The sequence below is a fragment of the Dermacentor silvarum genome, chromosome 2 (genome assembly GCF_013339745.2).
Source record: "Dermacentor silvarum isolate Dsil-2018 chromosome 2, BIME_Dsil_1.4, whole genome shotgun sequence".
NCBI classification, from domain to species: Eukaryota; Metazoa; Arthropoda; class Arachnida; order Ixodida; family Ixodidae; genus Dermacentor; species Dermacentor silvarum.
The window spans coordinates 168,322,126-168,340,603 of record NC_051155.1 but is presented as its reverse complement, the minus strand read 5'-3'; the positions used below and the strand labels follow the sequence as shown (position 1 = coordinate 168,340,603).

Below are 18,478 nucleotides of genomic sequence, written 5' to 3'. Positions count from 1 at the left end.
AGTTTCAGAGTAACGATGCCTTGGGGGAAAAAAAGTGCCGAGTCACGGTCAGAGTTTGGTGAAATAAGGATGACTTGCAAAAATGACTGCAAAATGTGGATTCCTAGTAATGATGTGTAGTGGAAAAAAAAAAATGTGGATAAAGAAAATGTCAAAAGAAATTTCACAAAGCGTAAAAAGTGGTCGTCGTGTCATTGAGTTAGCTTCAAGTCGGCTTGGCTGTAGAATAAGGGACCCGTGGTAATTTTTAATTTTAGAGAACTAAAGCAGTGGTCAACAGGCTAGGAAGAGGGTGTAGAGGACTACTGCAATCGCACGGCTGAGATGAAGTCGTGAGTAGATGTACTTATTTAATTTCCTCATCTACAATGTAAAGAAAAATTGATGCTTGTGCATACTGGTTATTACAATTTATTAAACACACACACTTACAGTGCAACGGTAAAGAAAGGAAGTTGAACACAACTGTTCCACATTCAAGAAAAGACTAGTGCATATCACAGCACTGTATTACAATCCAGGAAAGGCGATGCACGGTACTTGCCAATTTTCTTATATGGAGGCTGGTGCACACTGGTCATTACAATTCGTTAAACACACACACTTGCAGTGCAACGGTAAAGCAAGGAAGCTGAACACAACTGTGCCACATTTGAGAAATGACTAGTGCATATCACAGGGCTATATTCCAATCTATGAAAGGTGCTGCACGGAACTTGCCAATTTTCTTATTGTCTGTAGTGTAGTTGTACGACCGAAAGCAGGTATCGCAGAAGAAAAATGTGTCTTCATTGACACGTTCGTTCTCGTGGGTCACCCACCTAGAAAAGTGAACAAAGTGTGCAGCTGTACCTCGCATGTTGGTAATGAGCAGTGGCCACAGCATGCACTATGGCACACAAGATAACATTCGATAAGATTAAGATTAGAAGCAGATTCCTATGAAGATACAATGCTTAAAGAAATTTAAGAAGAGAAGTCACTAAGGCTTTTAAATTAAACCACACAATTTTGGTTCAACATAAAAAGAAGAGTGCAGGCGGATTCAAAAACTGGTTCTACATAGGAGACTAACAATGGATCTTACTTTGCTGCCATTGTTCAATGCTTGAGGGGACACTTGGTTGGCCAACCAGTCCTGCTTTTACAAGCAACTCGTCTGCTATTTCAGTAGTAAAATTAGGGATATCCCCCAGGCCTATAAATGGGTGGAGGGAAATGCAGTAAACCCTCATTAACTCGAACTCTGATATCTCAAATTATTAGATAAGTCAATTTCTTCCCTGGCACGGTGTCAACTCCATGGGTATTTCACCCCTTATCTCGAAACGCCACAGCGTCGTACTCCGGATATCTCAAAACCGAGACTGCAAAAATGCTGAAAAAAAGACAGTACTGCAGCTTTTTTTTTTTTTTGTACCTTTTTTCGCAGGTGTGTATCGCCAAAAAGTGAAACGAGGGCCGGTATTTTGTAGCTATGCCTTTTCGTGCTTTTCACGCTTGGTCAGAGTGACTGCCCACTCACGTTATCAACGGGATCAGCCGGCTGTGAGCGGTCGATGATAAGACTAGCATACAATAAAGAATAACGCATCGCTACAAAATACCGGCCCAGGCCTGCTATTTTGTCCCAATCCCTCTTGCTTGATTCTACTTCACCATCATCTACAGCTCTGGGCCGGCTGATCCCATTGGTTATACGGCTGCTGACATGCGCAAAGAGTGCGAGAAAGAGTAGCATCGGCCCGAGGCGAACGCACCGCCACTTGTAAACACGATAGCCATGCACCGCAGTGCCTCAATTCCCAGTGCTCGGAGGCAGCTGTTGTGCGTGGCTGCGCTGGCCACGTTAAGTGGCTGCAACCAACTTTGTGAAGAAGTGCGCCAACTTAAAGGTTCTGCAAGCGACGGCGCTGGTGGGTTGGATGTCGTAAAGTCCCTAAAAATTTTTTTTTAATTTTTTTAGGGACGTTAGGATGTCGGCTTTGATGAATACACTCTGTATGAGCGAGATGACCCTGTGAATGGGGAAATGACCAATGCCGAAATTGCGGAAACCGCAGTTAACAGCGAGGAGGATGACAAACAAAACGAGGAGCCGCAAGATGTCCAGACGTTAGCCGAGACAAGGAATTTGTTGCGGCTGCTTAGGCACAAAGTCTAGTGCAGTGACGGTGACGAACAACTGATGAGGTGTATGAACGCTTTTCTCGCACCGAGTGCAGCCACCTAACAGACCGGCATTACAAGTATCTTTTGTGGAAAATAAATGGCTCGAGAAACAACTGCGTCGACATGAATTATTGAAACCGCATTGAACCTGCGACAAATGCCTGGTATGTACCCACTCCCTACCCGTTTTCTTAATGGCCGTGATTTTGTAGCGATGGCTTATTCACTGCAGTTCATTTCACGCTTTGTCAGTGGTCTGAACGATGCTCTCTGGAGGTTACTCTCGGCCGAAAACTCCGGGGAACCAAGCAAGTTCTCAAGATTTTTAGCGTGACTGTTTTAAACATGGTGTCAACATGCGTTTGCGCTTAAATGTGCGAGGTTCACTGCTGCCTATATATGACCGACGTGTCAGTTGCTGGGTTGCACATTATATATAGCAAAAATGATCTACTAAAATTGCCGCTCCTGGTACATTGAGCTTTTGTGGAAAAGTCGGTGGTTACAGGTGCCATATTGGAAAGGAGTCATGTTGGTTTTACCCGGTGGTTATGCATATATTTTCAGGAATTCAGCTATCTCGAAACTCCGCTTATCTCAAACGTTTTTCCAGTTTGTACTACAAGTTAACGGGGTATTACTGCATGGCAATTCGCTTTTCCTGATGGGTTTTTCTAAATTGATAAGAAATTTATGAGGAGCGCACAAAATGATAAACCATTTTTCTAAGCAATTTTTGTCTTTAGTCCCGGCTAGGGTGGCATGGCACCACAAGATAATGGTGTTTGCTGGGCTAGGTCACCCCGACCGGTTATCATTGCAAGCAGACTGCACTGTATTTTCCTTCTGTGTGCCTTAATAAAGTGGTGCAATTTGGAAATGCTTACTTGGCTGTGCTCTGGTGGCAGAGCATGCAGAACACCCGCCTCCCAAATGAGAAGCTTTTCAATGCCATTGGGTAGTCCAACCTGTGTTGGCTGTCATGTGGGTGGAGCACCCTGTTGAGAAAATAGCAATGGCATGCATGCACAACTTTAACAATTTGCAATATGTCATACAAGAGATGTCAGCAGGTAGGGCCATACTAGAATCTCAAGAGCCGTACACTACAAATAAAGGTTAAAGGGACACTAAAGAGAAAAATGATTTCACCTATATTAGTCAATCACTTATACAATACCAAAAAAATTTGTGGGGCCGCAACATTCATATGGGGACGGATTACCAGCGAAGCTATTTAAGCTGCATCCATTACGAAATCATACATTTTTAAGAGCGCAGCTTTTAAACGCTCGTTCCTGGCATAACCAAGCAAACGAGCACAGCGAAAGATGAAAGCGAATGCGTAGCACAGCCGGTGATGAAAAATGCAGCGAGAGGGAAGAGGCGCGAGGAAAGTGGAGGAGGGTATGGCGTAAAAAGAGCGTACTACAGCGACGATGAACGACATGGCACCAAAGCAGCCCCAACCCCTCCCCCCTGGAACGCATACGGGGGGCTTAGAGGTAAACAGCTTCACTGTGAAAACACCAAAAGACCCATGCCAAGCGAAAAGCCGCTTGGCAAGCCCGAAAAGGCACAAAATGGAGACTAGTGGTGACGCTGCCATGAAGTTCCTGCACCAGCTTGCCGTGACGTCATGGATTTTGACAGTGTCTGCTAGGGGTTAGTTAATTCTTTAATGGTTAAAATTGACTGTGTTGTGTTCTAAAAGGAGCCAAGGACTGAACGTGGCAAGTTTCGGAAAATTTCACCGAGCCAATGCTAGCCTAAATACGAAAAAATACATTAAACCATCACATTACACTGACGTATTGGCGTTTCGGTTTCAGCGCAAAATTCACGAAATGAAATTTTGATCTTATTTCTTTACTGATAGTCAACCTATTATCATTAAATAATAAATATATAGTTTTCAAAGAATACCTTATCAATCTAAACTGACATACTGTTTCTTAGTGTCCGTTTATACAGTATCGACCACTTATAACGTAACCGCTTATAGTGCAGGACCGAATATAGTGCAGTCTTTTCAGACTCCCGTTAATTTTCCCACAGCACTCCATGTATACACGTATCGCTTATAGTGCAGTAGCAGGAAACGAAATACCAGTTACAGTGCGGCTGCCTGAGAGTGCGGAAGTCAGTGGAGACGGCGAATGCTCCCCTCAAACGGGCGCCCCAAGGAGTGCTCGAGGAAGAAAGAGAGACGAAGTGGAGGAGAACGGCACATGGTGCGAGCGAACAGCCAGTTAGGCTGAAACCAGAATCTTGAGTGTAAGTCGTGAAATATCACGGCGCGCATAGCGAGCGAGGGCCACGAAACGGCCAACGCTCGCTTCACGATAATGACAGTAAACGAAACTTCAGCGAGCGAGCAGGCGGTGAAGGGCGCACGCGGAGACCGTGGAATGTGAGGGAGGACGGAAGCAGATTTCGCCTCGGCAACTCCGCCGCTTCGGTGGCTCCCCTCGCCCTCCCTCGTAGCTCCCTCACTTTCGACTGTCACTGTGCAGGCCCGCTGCCCGGCGCCAGCTCCCCAAAGTTTCGTTTTCTCAACTTTTCTGCCGTTATCGGGAAAAGCGGGCGTTTGCCGGCGTGGGTAGTTTCGTTGGCCGGCCTGGGACAGCGCCGCTACTTCCCTCTGCGACGTAGCCGCAGCGTGCAAGGCCAACACATGACTAGAAAGTAGAGGAAGCATAAAGGAGAAAGAAGGGTTCACTGTCGTTTTCTACGCGTGGCTATGGTAGCGTGGCTGAGACGTCGGCACGTACACGCATGTTCCGGCGCAACGCAGAATTGGCGACCTTGCCATTTGAGAGAGGGTGAAATGTCCGCCGCGTTTTTTTTTCTTTTTTTTGGTTTGTTCATGCATGACATTGAGGGGTCTCCCCTAAGCTTTTACTCTATGGCGGTGCCGGAGCAATGCCAGTCGGAGGCGCCGCCGCATGATTTGGTTCGAATTAACGAGATTCGACTGTACATTGAATGCAAACGTTCTAGCTGCATTCCTCGACTGTCGCATACGCGTGGCGGCTCGGTGCACATGTTTTGCATATTAGCGGGCCTTGAAACCTGTTGCTTTGGTTATAGTGCGGTACCGCTTATAGTGCGGATATTCGCGACTCCGGCGACTTACGTTATAAGCGGTCTACACTTGTACGTACAGTTGGGAGCTAAAGTCTACGGGCATCAGCGAAAATATAACATTTTTTCTAGTACAGCCGTGCAACGTGGAATTGTCCGAGAAAGTTACATTAGTCAAACAAGTGCACGTAAGCTATAGCACTTGCTTTCAACCTGCATGCCTCTGCTGTGACAAAAAAAATCATTTTGATGTGAAAGCATCAAATGGCTCATTGAGCAAAAAAAACCAGGTTCGGCATCTGTAGCAGCCTAAATTCCCATTGGCTGCAACGCCACATCACGAGTGCACCTCAACGGAGTTTCCAATGGCTGCGACACCACATCACAGGCACGCCTTAACGGAGCAGAGTGGGAAAAACGAAACGCCAGCGTGGCAGGTGTTGCGTGTGGGGAGGGGGCATCGCCGCGACGTTACGTCACCCTCACTATCGCTCTCGGAAGCCTGTGTTATCGGCACATTCCTTGTCCAGGCAAGCTCTCGCCTGCATTCTAACTCCTTCTCGGTAAGGCCAAATCAAGACGTCAGTGGCGCACCGACAAGGGGAGGGGGGGATGGGGGGTTGGAACCCCCCCCCCCCTGAGGCCGAGTTAACCCACCCCTTCTGTATAACCCCTTTTCTTTCCTTGCGCCTTTGAGTACTGCAACTAAGATGTAAGATACGCAATCGTCTGCATACTCGCAAACTTGTGCAAAAAAGCGCATTTTTTGACAATTTCCCATGAAGAAATTGAAATTAGTGCTGTTTAGATGGTACTGGCAAACTGTAAACCCCCCCCTGGCAGAGATCCTGGGTGTGCGCGCTACTGCAAGACGTGCCAAGCATCTCAACACGCTCTTTTGCCCGCGTGGAGTTCATAACTCAAAGGACCGCTCAGCAGCGTTCAATCGGACATGAATGCTTTTGCATTCACAATTCTTATGAAGTGCTTAGGGGTCCTTGGATTTTTTTTTTTTTTTCTCGCGACATCTGTGGTCACCGTATTTTTGTTTTGATTGTTGCAAGCATTCTATAGAAGTGTCTGTACACAGTGGTAGTTGTACTTTGTGTGACGGGAAACGTGGGAGAAACTTCAAACAATCGTTTCTCCAACGCAGTAATAGAAATCACCAGAGTACCAACCTCATGTCGGAGAAGACCACCAGGTGTTCACAGTAACCTTGGTGAACATAGACATAGGGGTATCCCAAACGCAGCTCCAGGTCTGCAAGTTTAGTCTTCTCCATGTCTGCAGTTTTAAAAGGACCTATCTCGCGGTGGGGATCCTTCGCCCACTCTATTATTACCCTGAAGAAAAAGATGTTTAGCATTTTACTGTATTACTGAAGCCTTAACGGAACAAATAATTGATTGAAAAATTGTGCTCTGAAAAAATGTTGCAGAAACCAAATGATGTCCTTCCTCTATTGACAGAAATTACAAATTATATTTGACCAACACGAAACCTTGCAACGGCAGATAAGTAAACGGAGCAGGTCTACAAAATCATTGTAGGCAATTCAGCAGCGATTAAACTATGCTGCATTTTTGCCATAACATAATTTTTTATTGCCACTTGGTACGACAGCCTTCATTTGTTTGGCTCTGTGCAGTGATGACTGCACCTACTGCCAGTGTCCCCAACAAGTGATTATAGTCATAATGAAGTTGCATCCGAGACAAGATTACCTTCATTATATCCGATATGTGTTATAATTATACATGCTCTACATGCTCATATTGGCGATAAACATTTACTTAGTTATATAGGTGTTCTTTATTTCTATGGTCAACTACGCTTGTACGGGTGAACTTTCAGAGTGTATGTCTTCAAATTTATGTCTTCAGGGGAGAACTGCTGCAGAAATATGACAAGGTTTGAAAATGGGCCTTCTTGTATCTGCTCATGCTAAACCTTGTGCAATCACATTTTAGTAGAGCAAACTGCAAGCAAAACCTAGATCTCCAAGTTGTTCTTTTTTTTTTTTTTTTTGCCTCTGTAAACAGTCTATTCTATCCCAAGCTAACTTAAACTTAGTCCACCGGGGAAAGAAGCTTCCTGCTTGTGCAAACGACACAACCACAAGAGGTGCATGCAGCAATGTCAACCATTCTGGTAAGTAATAAGCGACGATAAAAGCAACTCTATTTTAACATGAAAGCATCAGCAAGTTGGTTATTGATAGTTAGGCGGGAACAGCACTAGGGGCAAGGACAAAGTAGAATGTGTCGTTTTATATGCGTCTTCACCTTTGTCCATGTCTTTAGCACTGTCCCTGCCTGAAAAGTGACTCATCCACAACCTACACAATAAAGTTGCTTCACGACAACATGGTCTAATTGTGTTGCTTCTAGCGCCTGTTCATAAGGAAGATTATTACCAAGGCTGTACAAGGCCCTGAGTGAGTTGTATATACAATGCAGGATGTGGCTTCTAGCATTGCCATTCCACATGCAGTGTCTTGGCAGCAATCATTAGGTCATTCGCATACATGGTTGGATGGATACATTGTGTAGTACTCGCTGAACACTCGTTAAAAGCATCACAGTCTTTATGCAAAAAAAAGCATCACGGAGCAAATGCTGTTACAACTAGCCCAGTTCTCAAAGTCACTGTGGATTCCCTTGCGAATAAATAGATGTCCTTGTGTTTGTTGATATGAGCAAGAGCACAAAAAAAAAAAAAAAAAATTTTACAATTCAAAAAAGAAGGAAGTGCAAAACTTCTACTTCTTGTAGTCTCTGGTCGAATCACTGACCCTGGTTTCTCAAATCAACTAGCAAACATAATATCAAAACCTGCTGCTGAAACATGCACTGCTACCTTTCCAAGACAGCAGTGCACGTTTCAATATTCCTACGAAATGACTATTCAGTGTAATCATCATCAATAGCAGTAGACTACAGTGGAACCTCGTTGATATGATCTTCACGGGAACCGGAAAATAAACCGTATCATCCGAAAATCGTATCATCTAACATATTATCCAACCAAATCGTATTATAGGGGGGGGAAAACATATTACCCAGAATCAAATCAATGAGGTTCCACTGAATTCATGTCCATCGCACAAGGAAGGCCTCTCCCAGCAATCTCTAATTAGTTCTGTCTTGTGCCAGCTGACACCATATTATGACTTTCCAAGGCAGCAGTGCTAGGGTCCCAAGGTAATGTTTCGCTCTGCAAACAAAGTCTACCACGAAAGCGTGTCATATAGAGAGGCTCCCCAGCTGTTGCACGAACAAAAATTCCATACTTACTCGCTGTAGTCTCTGCATGATGGATCACTCATGTCATTGTAGAATGTGTTCCCTATGTAAAAAAAGCCCGACTTGTACAGCTCCTGCAAGGGAGTCAAAATGAAATTGCTTGACGAGCGTTGGAGGTTCAACCTTGTTGATTAGACAAGGCCGAACGTTTAAGCGCAGCTACAGATGGAGACAAGCAAGTGGACGAACTATAGCACTTGTGTGTTTGTATAGCACCAGTAGCAAATCGATTAACACTTGGGTGTGTCCACTTACTCGTACCCGTTTGTCACTGTGCTTGAATATTCCTAAGAGATGACTGCATTCAGTGTAATCATCATCAATAGCAGTAGACTATTTATGTCCACTGCACAACGAAGGGTTCTCCCAGCAATCTCTAATTAGTTGTGCCAGCTGACACCATCTTTATGCCTGCAAATTTTCTCACTTCATCACATCACCTAGTTTTCTGCCATCCCTGACTACGCTTTCATTTCTTTTTGAAACCCATTCGGTAATTCTTATTATCGGCTATCTGCCCTACACATTGGCTACCCCACTTGCTCTCTAATCCACACCACTGTCTTGTGTGGTAGAATGTTATACATTTTTCTTTTAGGGTTAGTGTGTCGGGTCATAAATGTGTGCAGAATGTTGCGTCAATGAGTGAGCCAGATATAAATGGCTTTCCAGTTCAACTGCTGGCTTTTTGCACCCAAATTTTGCACACAGGGGGTATTTTGCAGAGCATTCTTTCTCAATTACATGTTAAGGTGCAGTGCTCACCTTTTTCATCTAGAACTATTTGCCGCCTGTAGTGATAACAGAAAAAGTTTTTTTTTTTTTTTTTTTATAGCAAGAGGGTGGTGTCTTGGGAAATCTGTCACTGTTTTGTCAAAACACGACGGGTGCCACTGTTCTGTTTCCAAGAAAATTTACACCTTTTGTGTTTCAACATAGCTGCATAACATGTGGGTTTCTGATTTATTCTGGACAAACAGGCATGTACGGCATTCAAGCATGGTGTTTAAAAAATGCACTGTCAAATGTCATTATTGTGTGAAACCTGAGCACAAGTGACAGCAGTTGTGCTGGAAGGGCCTGTCTCATTTATTTACACAACGCACTGAGCTGTTCAACAAATTGAAAGGCTATAGGGAAAACCTGAGCAGTAGTGGCACGTTTTCTGCTTACGTGCGGGGAAATAAAAGCACATACCACAACATAAACCACAACCATAATCTTACAATAGATCGCTGGTCCGAAATTCTGTCTGGGTCTTCACTGAAGTCTCCAACGACAGCAGCATCTGATATGCATGCAATTCTTTCACGCAAGCTGCGCAATGACTGGCTACCGAGCATTGCTAATTCTACTTGAATCTGAAAAAGAAAACGAAGGTGATCACACTCGCATAAAGCACTAGGTAATCTAATATAGACATTTCCACCATAGCCGAGACACACTAGCCTAAACATGTACTGGAATGCTGTAGGGCATATCCACAAACTGCAGCACTGTTTACAATGCCTTATGGTAATACGATAAACCATAACACACTAGAAACATGTTGCAGGAATCTGCTCATCGAAAAAAAAAAAAGTATCTGGTTAGCACTGAAGCAACTGGCACGCCGCATTGTCGTCACAGAGTTGTGTCGTATGAGGTGTGTATGCCCAGCCCCCCCAGGAGCAGGCTCCTCTCTTGCATTTCCCGCTGAACATAATGAGTCGTGTGAATATAAGTTCAAACAAGACAAGCTGGTGAAGTATACTGAACATACTCAGTGACCCACATTGGCATAAAAAAGGCTCACTAAAGAGCGGCACATGCTCAGTTGCACATACGCAATGACGCAAGTTGGCGCGAAAGAGGTTCATTGAAGAGTGGCACATACTAAAGTGGCACAACACACCAAATAACCTAATAACCCAGTCACACAGACATACCAAAGGTCCTTTGAAGTTAAGGAGCATAGAGCTTTCAAAGGAACATTAGTTCAAGGGATATGTGTCATTGCTACACGGTCTCCAGATGGTCTTTGCTGTGGCTTTTAACAGAAACCGCAACACATATCCTAAAAGCAAAAGTGACAAGGGATGAAACAAGTTAACAACGCGCAGAAAAAAACCTAGGACAGTGTGATGCGTATGTAGCAGCCAATAACCAAATCGCACATGGCACCCATGTTGCATCGATGTTCCTGCTGGTGAAAGGCCGTGCCGGCACGTTCATGATGGAGATTGCGGGTGTCACAAAAGTGTTTAGTGCTTGGAAACCTCTATAAAACAGTGAAACTTGTCTTTAACAGGTAAAAATTTAGCTTCTGTATAATACAGAATTTTGTTTTCTTCTGTAAGATGCCCTCTAGGCTCAAGGAATTAGTTACATTACATTTGTCCCTTGAGATTTCAAAAGACAAACGAGTCCCCCTTTGATGCGCCAGTCTGACAGCGTGCGTCCTCCATTGAAGTAAAGGATCTTTTGTTGAAAGGACTTTGACAGTGCCCATGTGATTGGGGTATAAATTCCCTCAGCACAGCAGCCCTGTACTATACCCATTAGGCGATGGACTAGACAGACGGACGGATGGGGAACAACTTGCCCACAAACACAGTGCCCTAGCAGTACTTCACTACGGGTGCCATCATAATATTGTTTATAAACAATGGTGATGAACCTCAAGGTGGTTTTGCTTTAGAGTTGAAACACACTCACTGCTTTGCAGGCAGGTGTGCACATGGGAGTACCTATAGCAAAATGTCCTGGCCAGAAAGTTGAACTAAAAGACTTTTTTCTTGGGGAAAGCATCACCCCTACTAAGCACACTAACCAGCCACTATTTTGATGCGAATAGCATTCTTGGCATTTTCAGACCAATTTTCTTTCCGGCCATCTAGCTACATAGCTGTCTAGCTATCCAACTGAAAACCAACTTGGGTTACGGGGCATGGGGCACTGGGTGTGTGCTGCTGGGTTCAATGAACCCCTTTGACACCAACTTGGGTCACTTGTTTTGTGCAAGTGGATATGTGCCGCTGTTTAATGAAAGTCTTTGATACCAGCTAGGGTCACTGGTATTTACCACGGGGTATGTTCTTCTCTTCCTAATAACCATAATATATAAAACTTATCAATAATTACACAACCATGATAAAGCAATCTAGCTTATCATATGTACAAAGTGTATAAATTGGACATAGAATAACAAACCCTCATTTAGTGGACATTAAGTTCATTTTAACCTCTAAAAAGTGTTATTCGCATACTTGGGATTGTCAGCGTAGATGATATCTGGTCACATTTTTTCTCCTGTTTTTTACTTGCTTCTGAAACTTTTTTTTTTTTTTTTTCCTGTTGCACTATATTTCCTGCTGTCTGGTGCTGATGGCTACGTGTGGTATTACATAAATTCAATTTGCAAGCCAAAATAATCATGACTCCTCTCAGTACATTAGAGCATGCAACAAATAAAAACAAAATTGAAAAAGTGAGACACTTGCCTTGAAAGGAAAGTTGTGAGCGCCCATGCGCACTTTCTTCATTCCCAAAGGCATAATGATGGGTCTGAAGACCTGTACTATCAGTACAACCTCGTTGCTAGGCACACATTCTTCTTCTGGAAATTTCTGCTGAGTTTTGTGTTTTGTACAGTTCTTTGGACCAGAGAAAGAGGGACAACAACACTCAGTTGCATCATTTTTAAATAAAAGCAAGGACAACTCGCACATGGTGCAAGCATCCCACCTGCCATTCATTGATTGGTTTCTACACACTGCTAATCAGCGACAGATGTTCTCCTGAGACCTGAAGACAGCCCAGGGATGCAACCACTGTTCAAGCTGCTTCTTATTACTTGACTGGTATGTTACCAATATGAAAAACCAATTTTTTGTTTACATGCCACTGTTAGATGCCAGAAGCAGCATATCCATGTACACGGACAAAGTAACCATCTCCTCATGTTTTATATGGTAAAAACTTACACGTTGGCATGCACTAACACAAATCAAAGGAATAACAAGCTTCAGTTGTACAATAGCTGCACAGGTGTGGCACTGAAGGTATACCTCCACACAAGGGTACCGGAAAAAAATTGATGTCCCTTTTCTGTTTTCAGAAATGCAGGTTACCTCGTGCATGCAAATACTACTGATCTCGGACTTTCTTTTGTTTAATGTTTGCTGAGCACAACGAAAATAAAAATAGGGGGCTATAAAAATAACGTTCTGAGTGCAGAGGGAGCAGCTGACCAGCTTTAGTTGCGCTCTTATGCCATGGTTGTTTTGCGACTATGGTATATGATCTCGCTGCACTGTTGCGCATGATATCACGCATTCACTCCCAGCCATAGCGGCCACATTCCGAAGGGAGCGGAATGCAAAAATCTTGGGTACCATGCATTAGGTGCACGTTAAAGAAACTAATGTGGTTAAAATTAACCTGGAGTCCCCCACTATGGCATGCCTTATAATCAGATCATGGTTCTGGTACGTAAAACCACAGAATTTAGTTTTAATTTTAGTTGAGCTTTGCGAATTTTCTTAGAAGTGAATGTCTTTTCTTTGTCTCTCTTTCCCCTTTGATACACATAGCGAAGACAAATTAAATGATAGAACATCTAAAACTTATGCTTATAAGCAAAAAAAATGTAGTTTCTCATTTGCATAATCGATGTGAATGTGTGCTGAAATGCTTTAACTAAAAGGTGTGGTTCTAAGTAGTGAGACGCAAACTGGCTCCATGTACTTACCACTAGTGAGAGGAAGCACACCTTGCGAAAGTAATGGCACGTCTTCAGACGATACGCCTCATCATTTTCTCGCTTCTCAAGGTCTTGTCGTTGCAGCCTGTGGATAAACAGTGCATGGGCTCACTTCTTTATTGAAAGGGAACATAAACTCTTCATAAACTATCTGAGTCAGCAAATGTACAGGTCCAACAGCACTTGCATGGCTTTCACAATCAAGTATAGCTAAGTAGATGAAACTGAAAAACCATACGGACTTGCCTCAGAGTCACGAGGTCGTCGTGCTTGGGGAGATTTGCTATGTCAATGCTTTCTTCTCCACAACACAGAGTAGATGGGCTGGAAAAAAAATAGTACCAGCATAATCCGCAAACAGAATGTAACATAAAAAGCTATGCAGCTCTCACACCCAGCGAGAATGGATATTAAGCGATGCATTTTGCAGGAAGCTGGCTATCCAGCCCAAGTGCCAAATGCCTCAAATAGCTGCTTTGATACAAGAGAAGTATGGGGGCGATTATGGCCTATAGGTTAGATCCTACTACTGAGGTTTGATCCCAGCATTGGTCAAGCACCTTTTTTTTTTTTTTTTCTGAGGCCTCAAACGTGGCGAGAGAGGAACTTACACAACGCAATGAGGCAAAGAATGCTTTGCATAAACAGAGACATATACACGAAATAGGTGCTGACCAACAAATGTTTGTCTGAAAATGAGAGTGCAAATACATATACAGATTTGAGCGCAAACGCAACATGCTGATGATAAAATAATTTTCGTTTGTGCATAGCTCCACGAGCCCACACAATGATACCAAGCAATCATGCAATAATACCGATCTATTGTAAATACACTTTTCTGCTTTGCATTTAATCAGAAGTGTGCTACCAACACCTACACTGACATGCAGAGACATATACATTTAAATTCGCACCATTTTTAAAATTGAGGCCATGTTCCCTAGCTGGATTGCCGACTTAGCGCCCGGTCTGCCGCACATCAAACGATTCTTGTTGACTATGCTTCTGCACACAATTTACATAAAGTCACGCACTTTTCTTTTTTTTTTTCAGCTTGTCATGAACTGCTCGCCATTCTTCGGAGCGTGCGTACACAACTTCACCAGATTGTAGAGCGCAGAACACACCATCGACACACCGCGCCAGCTTGCTCATAAGAACAAAATCGGTGTGCATTAAGTGCACAAGCATCTTCATGTGTATGTAAGCTATTGTATGAGGAGAGGCACATTTTAGGAAAAAGCAAGAATGTTGTAGCACGTGAGATACATAAAGCTTTCATTAAACAGAAAGAAGGAAGAAAAATGCATTGGCGATACGTGGGTACCATTTTATGGGAGTGAAATGCGAATTACCCGCTGGGCTTGAGGAGTTTCTATACGCAAACAAAAATGAGCTAACTGTCAGCATATTGCACCTGCTTGAAAACCTGAATACAAGGTCTGTTAGAAAAGTATCGACCTTATTTTTTTTTTGCGAACACCTGATGGATATGAAACAAGCGAGCTTGAATCACCTGACCCTGAACCTTTGTGCACATGCGCAAATTTTTTCCCCCCTGTCGATAGCGTCAGTCGCTGGGATGCAGCGTTTGAGTGAGGTAGTGCGCAGTGCTCTCGTTGGTTTCTTTATTGCAAGGAAAATGATGGAGCAACTGCAGCAGCGCTACTGCATCAAATTTTGCCAGAAACTGGGCGATAGCCAAGTGGAAACCATTCGGAAGATTCAGACGGCTTTCGATGACGCTGCTATGAGCAGCACACAGATTAAGAAGTGGTACAACTGGTTTAAAGACGGCCACACATCGGTGGAGAGCGAGCCACGCTCCGGTCAGCCATCAACATGCCGAAATGACCATGTCATTGCTGAAGTGAACACTGTGGTGATGCGGGACTATCGTGCGACTATCCGAGAAATTGCTGAAGAGGTGGGCATCAGCACTTTTTCTGCACATTCCATTATGACCGAAGATTTGGCCATGAAGAGAGTTGCGGTGAAATTCGTGCCGAAGCTGCTCACGGTGGAGCAAAAGCAACTTCGTTTTGAAGTCGCACAGGACATGCTGGATTCCACAAACAGTGCCCCCGACTTCATAACCACCATAATCACTGGTGATGAGTCTTGGGTGTACGGGTACGACCCGGAAACCAAATCCTAGTCGTCACAGTGGAAGCATTCCACGTCACCAAGACCAAAGAAGGCCCGCCAAGTGCGCAACAACGTCAAAGTGATGCTGACTGCTTTCTTCCACTCCTGCGATGTGGTACACCACGAGTACGCACCACAGGATCAATCACCAAAGAGTACTACAGGGATGTCCTCAGTCGCCTACGTGATGCTGTGCGGCACGAGAGACCGGAGTTGTGGTCAACAGAAAATTGGCGCATCCATCACGACAACGCTCCTGCAAATTCCTCGCACTTGATTCAGACTTTTTTTGGCGAAAAACCAGACTCCTGTAGCTCAACAGGCTCCTTACTCACCTGATATGGCCCCCTGCGACTTCTGGCTGTTTCCCAAAATCAAGAGGCCATTGAAAGGAGCGCAATTTCAGACAAGAGAGGACATTATGGCTGCAACGACAGCTGAGCTAAACTCCATTCCGAAAGAGGCCTTCTCGGAATGCTTCCAACAATGGCAGCACCGCTGGGAGAAGTGTGTGGAGTCCCAAGGAGAACTACTTTGAGGGTGATTAGGTTTCCAATGCTCCAGTTATGTAAGTTTTTTTTCTTCAGCCAAAGGTCGGATACTTTTCTAACAGACCTCATATAGGCTTGTGAAGTTGTTAGTCAGCACCTGTCCATGCATGTGCCTCTTTTGTGTGTGTGTGCATGTTTATGTGCGTGCACGTTCGCAAGCAACATTACCAGCTTTTATCCTCAGCATGCATTATCACTTCTAGAGCTTGCTGGTCCCCTCAACAGCAAGGTTCTGCCTGGTGTTACAGAAGTGTTTCCAGACTCCGAGGTCTATAGTACCAGCAAACGGATGTCTCGAAAAAGCACCTCAGATTATAATAAAGCAGCCAGCGTACAATCTTCAGGGCACCCAAGAGGCAGCAGGGGGATCAAAGCTGAAACTTGGGTGCTGTGAATTGGGGCCACCGAGGCCAGAGCGTTGCCTCAGTGTTGCTCTTAAGATTCCTGAAGGCGCTGCCAAAGTATACTAAAAAATTCCGGCAGAAATCATCTCGAGATAACTGTCGACATTAATGCGATTAGCATTGAAGCAATGAAACAACACACCGTATTGCCGTAACGCGTCATGTAGGAGGCGTATGTTGCAGCCGGGTCTTCTCTCGCACTTTCCTCGTAAGGAGCCTATATGCAACACTGTTTTAGGGTGGTGACAGCCTCTGTAAGGGTACTTGCTGTCGCCAGCTAAATTGGCGGGTTAAATGTGGGGCACAAAATGGCAAGAGACCAGCCGACAGACCATGTTTCCCGCAACCCTTGGTGACATGAAGCTAATTAACTTCTTTTAATAAACCAGAGACATATAGCATGTCTGAGTGCAGTACACGGCAGGTCAACATTTTGATTAAACAGGCTAGTAAGCACAGTTTTTATTACAGCACACTTCGAAAAACACCCTTTATATATTACATACAAGTAGAAGGCAATGACAATGCTTAATGCAGGTCACATTTCTGGCGTGATATAATACTACCATGAGCATGCCAACGTGCCTTATAACTTGTTGCTTTATATGTGTTTCACGACGTACAATAGAAAAACAAGTTTGATGTGTTAAAAGGAAAAGGCAACTAGTATATTAAGGATGTATGCAGGTTTCGTGTGCGCATTGGTGCAAAACGAAATTAAAGAAATTGAATAGATCACATGCCAACATGGGTACATCAGAGCATGACGAAAAAAAAAAAAAAAAAGCAGAAAGACTGGGGACCAAAATGGCTACCCACAAAATCTGGCGGTAAATGGCGGTCAAAATTTTGGTGTTGTCACCACCCTAAAACAGCGTTGCGTGTAGGCTCCCTATTCCCTCGGGACACGCTGCGTCATCTAGCGGTGCCGCCACGAAGTCCGCGCGTGGAGCGTGTGTGAATATACGAATATATATTCAGAGAAGATTGTCTGAATGTAAATGACACGGGTTTGATTCCGTCCAGCACCTAAACATTAAAGGATTTTTTCGCCATTGAAGTGCGGCGCATACCCAGTGTCCGGCGGTTGGTTTCGCACCCGGTTCCTTCAGCACATCAGCCTGATGCTCTACCCATTAGATTGGCGCTGAGCTGTGCTCCCTCAAGGGCTGCGGAAGATAGCGCCAACCTTTCCTTTCTCAAGCGAACCACTTAGTAGTACCCATTAGACCATAGACTAGCCGGTGACCCAAATTAAAGAGGTTAGATACGGAGCGACAAACATACCGCAAATTGGGTAAAGTTCCCAAAGAACGACAATCACATTAATAAGGGCAGATAAGGGCAGAAAGACGCCCCGGGCCTTCTGCAACACCAGACAGAACTGTGCCGCCCTCAACCTTCCCACTCGGGCCATGCTTAATGATACGTAACTTATTTCCCACGTACCATTAACGTGACGTTAGTAACATCGTCGTTCATGTGCTTGTGCGATTATCATCTTTTCAAAAGAGCGTAGGAAATAATGCTACACTTTCGTAGTTTTCTTACTTGCAGTCGGCCTCCAGCGTCTTTAACACAGACTCCGGTATGTTCATAAGTTGCATGATAGCTTCTCGAACGTTCTGTTCTTCGTCGTGTTGCTCATTTTTCAAAGCGTCCGTCCACTTTCGTTTGAAGTCTGCCGGTGACATGGTTTCACCGATCCAAGGCCGAAATTCAGGTTCATGAACTGCATCCATGGTTCTGAAACAGCAACGGCTGTCACAGGGAGAAGTTACCCAGGAGATATCGCCGCTTCAGCCGCAAAATGTTTGCAGGTTTCGCATAGAACAAATATTTTTTTCAACGCGGACGCAGCGCAGCGTTTGTGACTCCACGTGACAACAACGACGCTATGCCGATGTCAATCCCCTTATGAAAACAGCGCGAGGCCAATTCTTTCAGCACAACGGCTTCTTGTGTCTTGTTAGTTGAGATTTGTTGAACATTAAGCACGAAGATTTCATGCCCCGTCACTTTACGGGCTCTTTTATTCAGAACTTGCTTTAAAGGATTGTG

At 44.3% G+C, this 18,478-nt stretch overlaps 1 protein-coding gene across 1 annotated transcript; it reads right to left on the bottom strand.

The window, feature by feature from the left end:
- Window positions 1-395: 395 nt before the first annotated feature.
- On the bottom strand, window positions 396-18,330 carry LOC119442071 (snRNA-activating protein complex subunit 3). Its single transcript, XM_037706789.2, has 9 exons — window positions 17,969-18,330; window positions 13,558-13,635; window positions 13,300-13,396; window positions 12,050-12,202; window positions 9,794-9,928; window positions 8,559-8,641; window positions 6,441-6,605; window positions 3,060-3,170; window positions 396-821 (listed from the first exon to the last, which is right to left on the bottom strand). The coding sequence occupies exons 1-9, from the start codon at window positions 18,157-18,159 to the stop codon at window positions 674-676; spliced, it is 1,161 nt and encodes a 386-aa protein (XP_037562717.1). The 5' UTR covers window positions 18,160-18,330; the 3' UTR covers window positions 396-673.
- Window positions 18,331-18,478: the final 148 nt, after the last annotated feature.

Coding starts and splice junctions, on each gene's coding strand:
- LOC119442071 (XM_037706789.2), bottom strand. CDS start 18,159: ATGGATGCAGTTCATGAACCTGAATTTCGGCCTTGGATCGGTGAAACC. Junction 13,397..13,557: donor GACGACCTCGTGACTCTGAG/GCAAGTCCGTAT, acceptor GTTTATCCACAG/GCTGCAACGACAAGACCTTG. Junction 822..3,059: donor TGCCACCAGAGCACAGCCAA/GTAAGCATTTCC, acceptor TCACTTTTCTAG/GTGGGTGACCCACGAGAACG.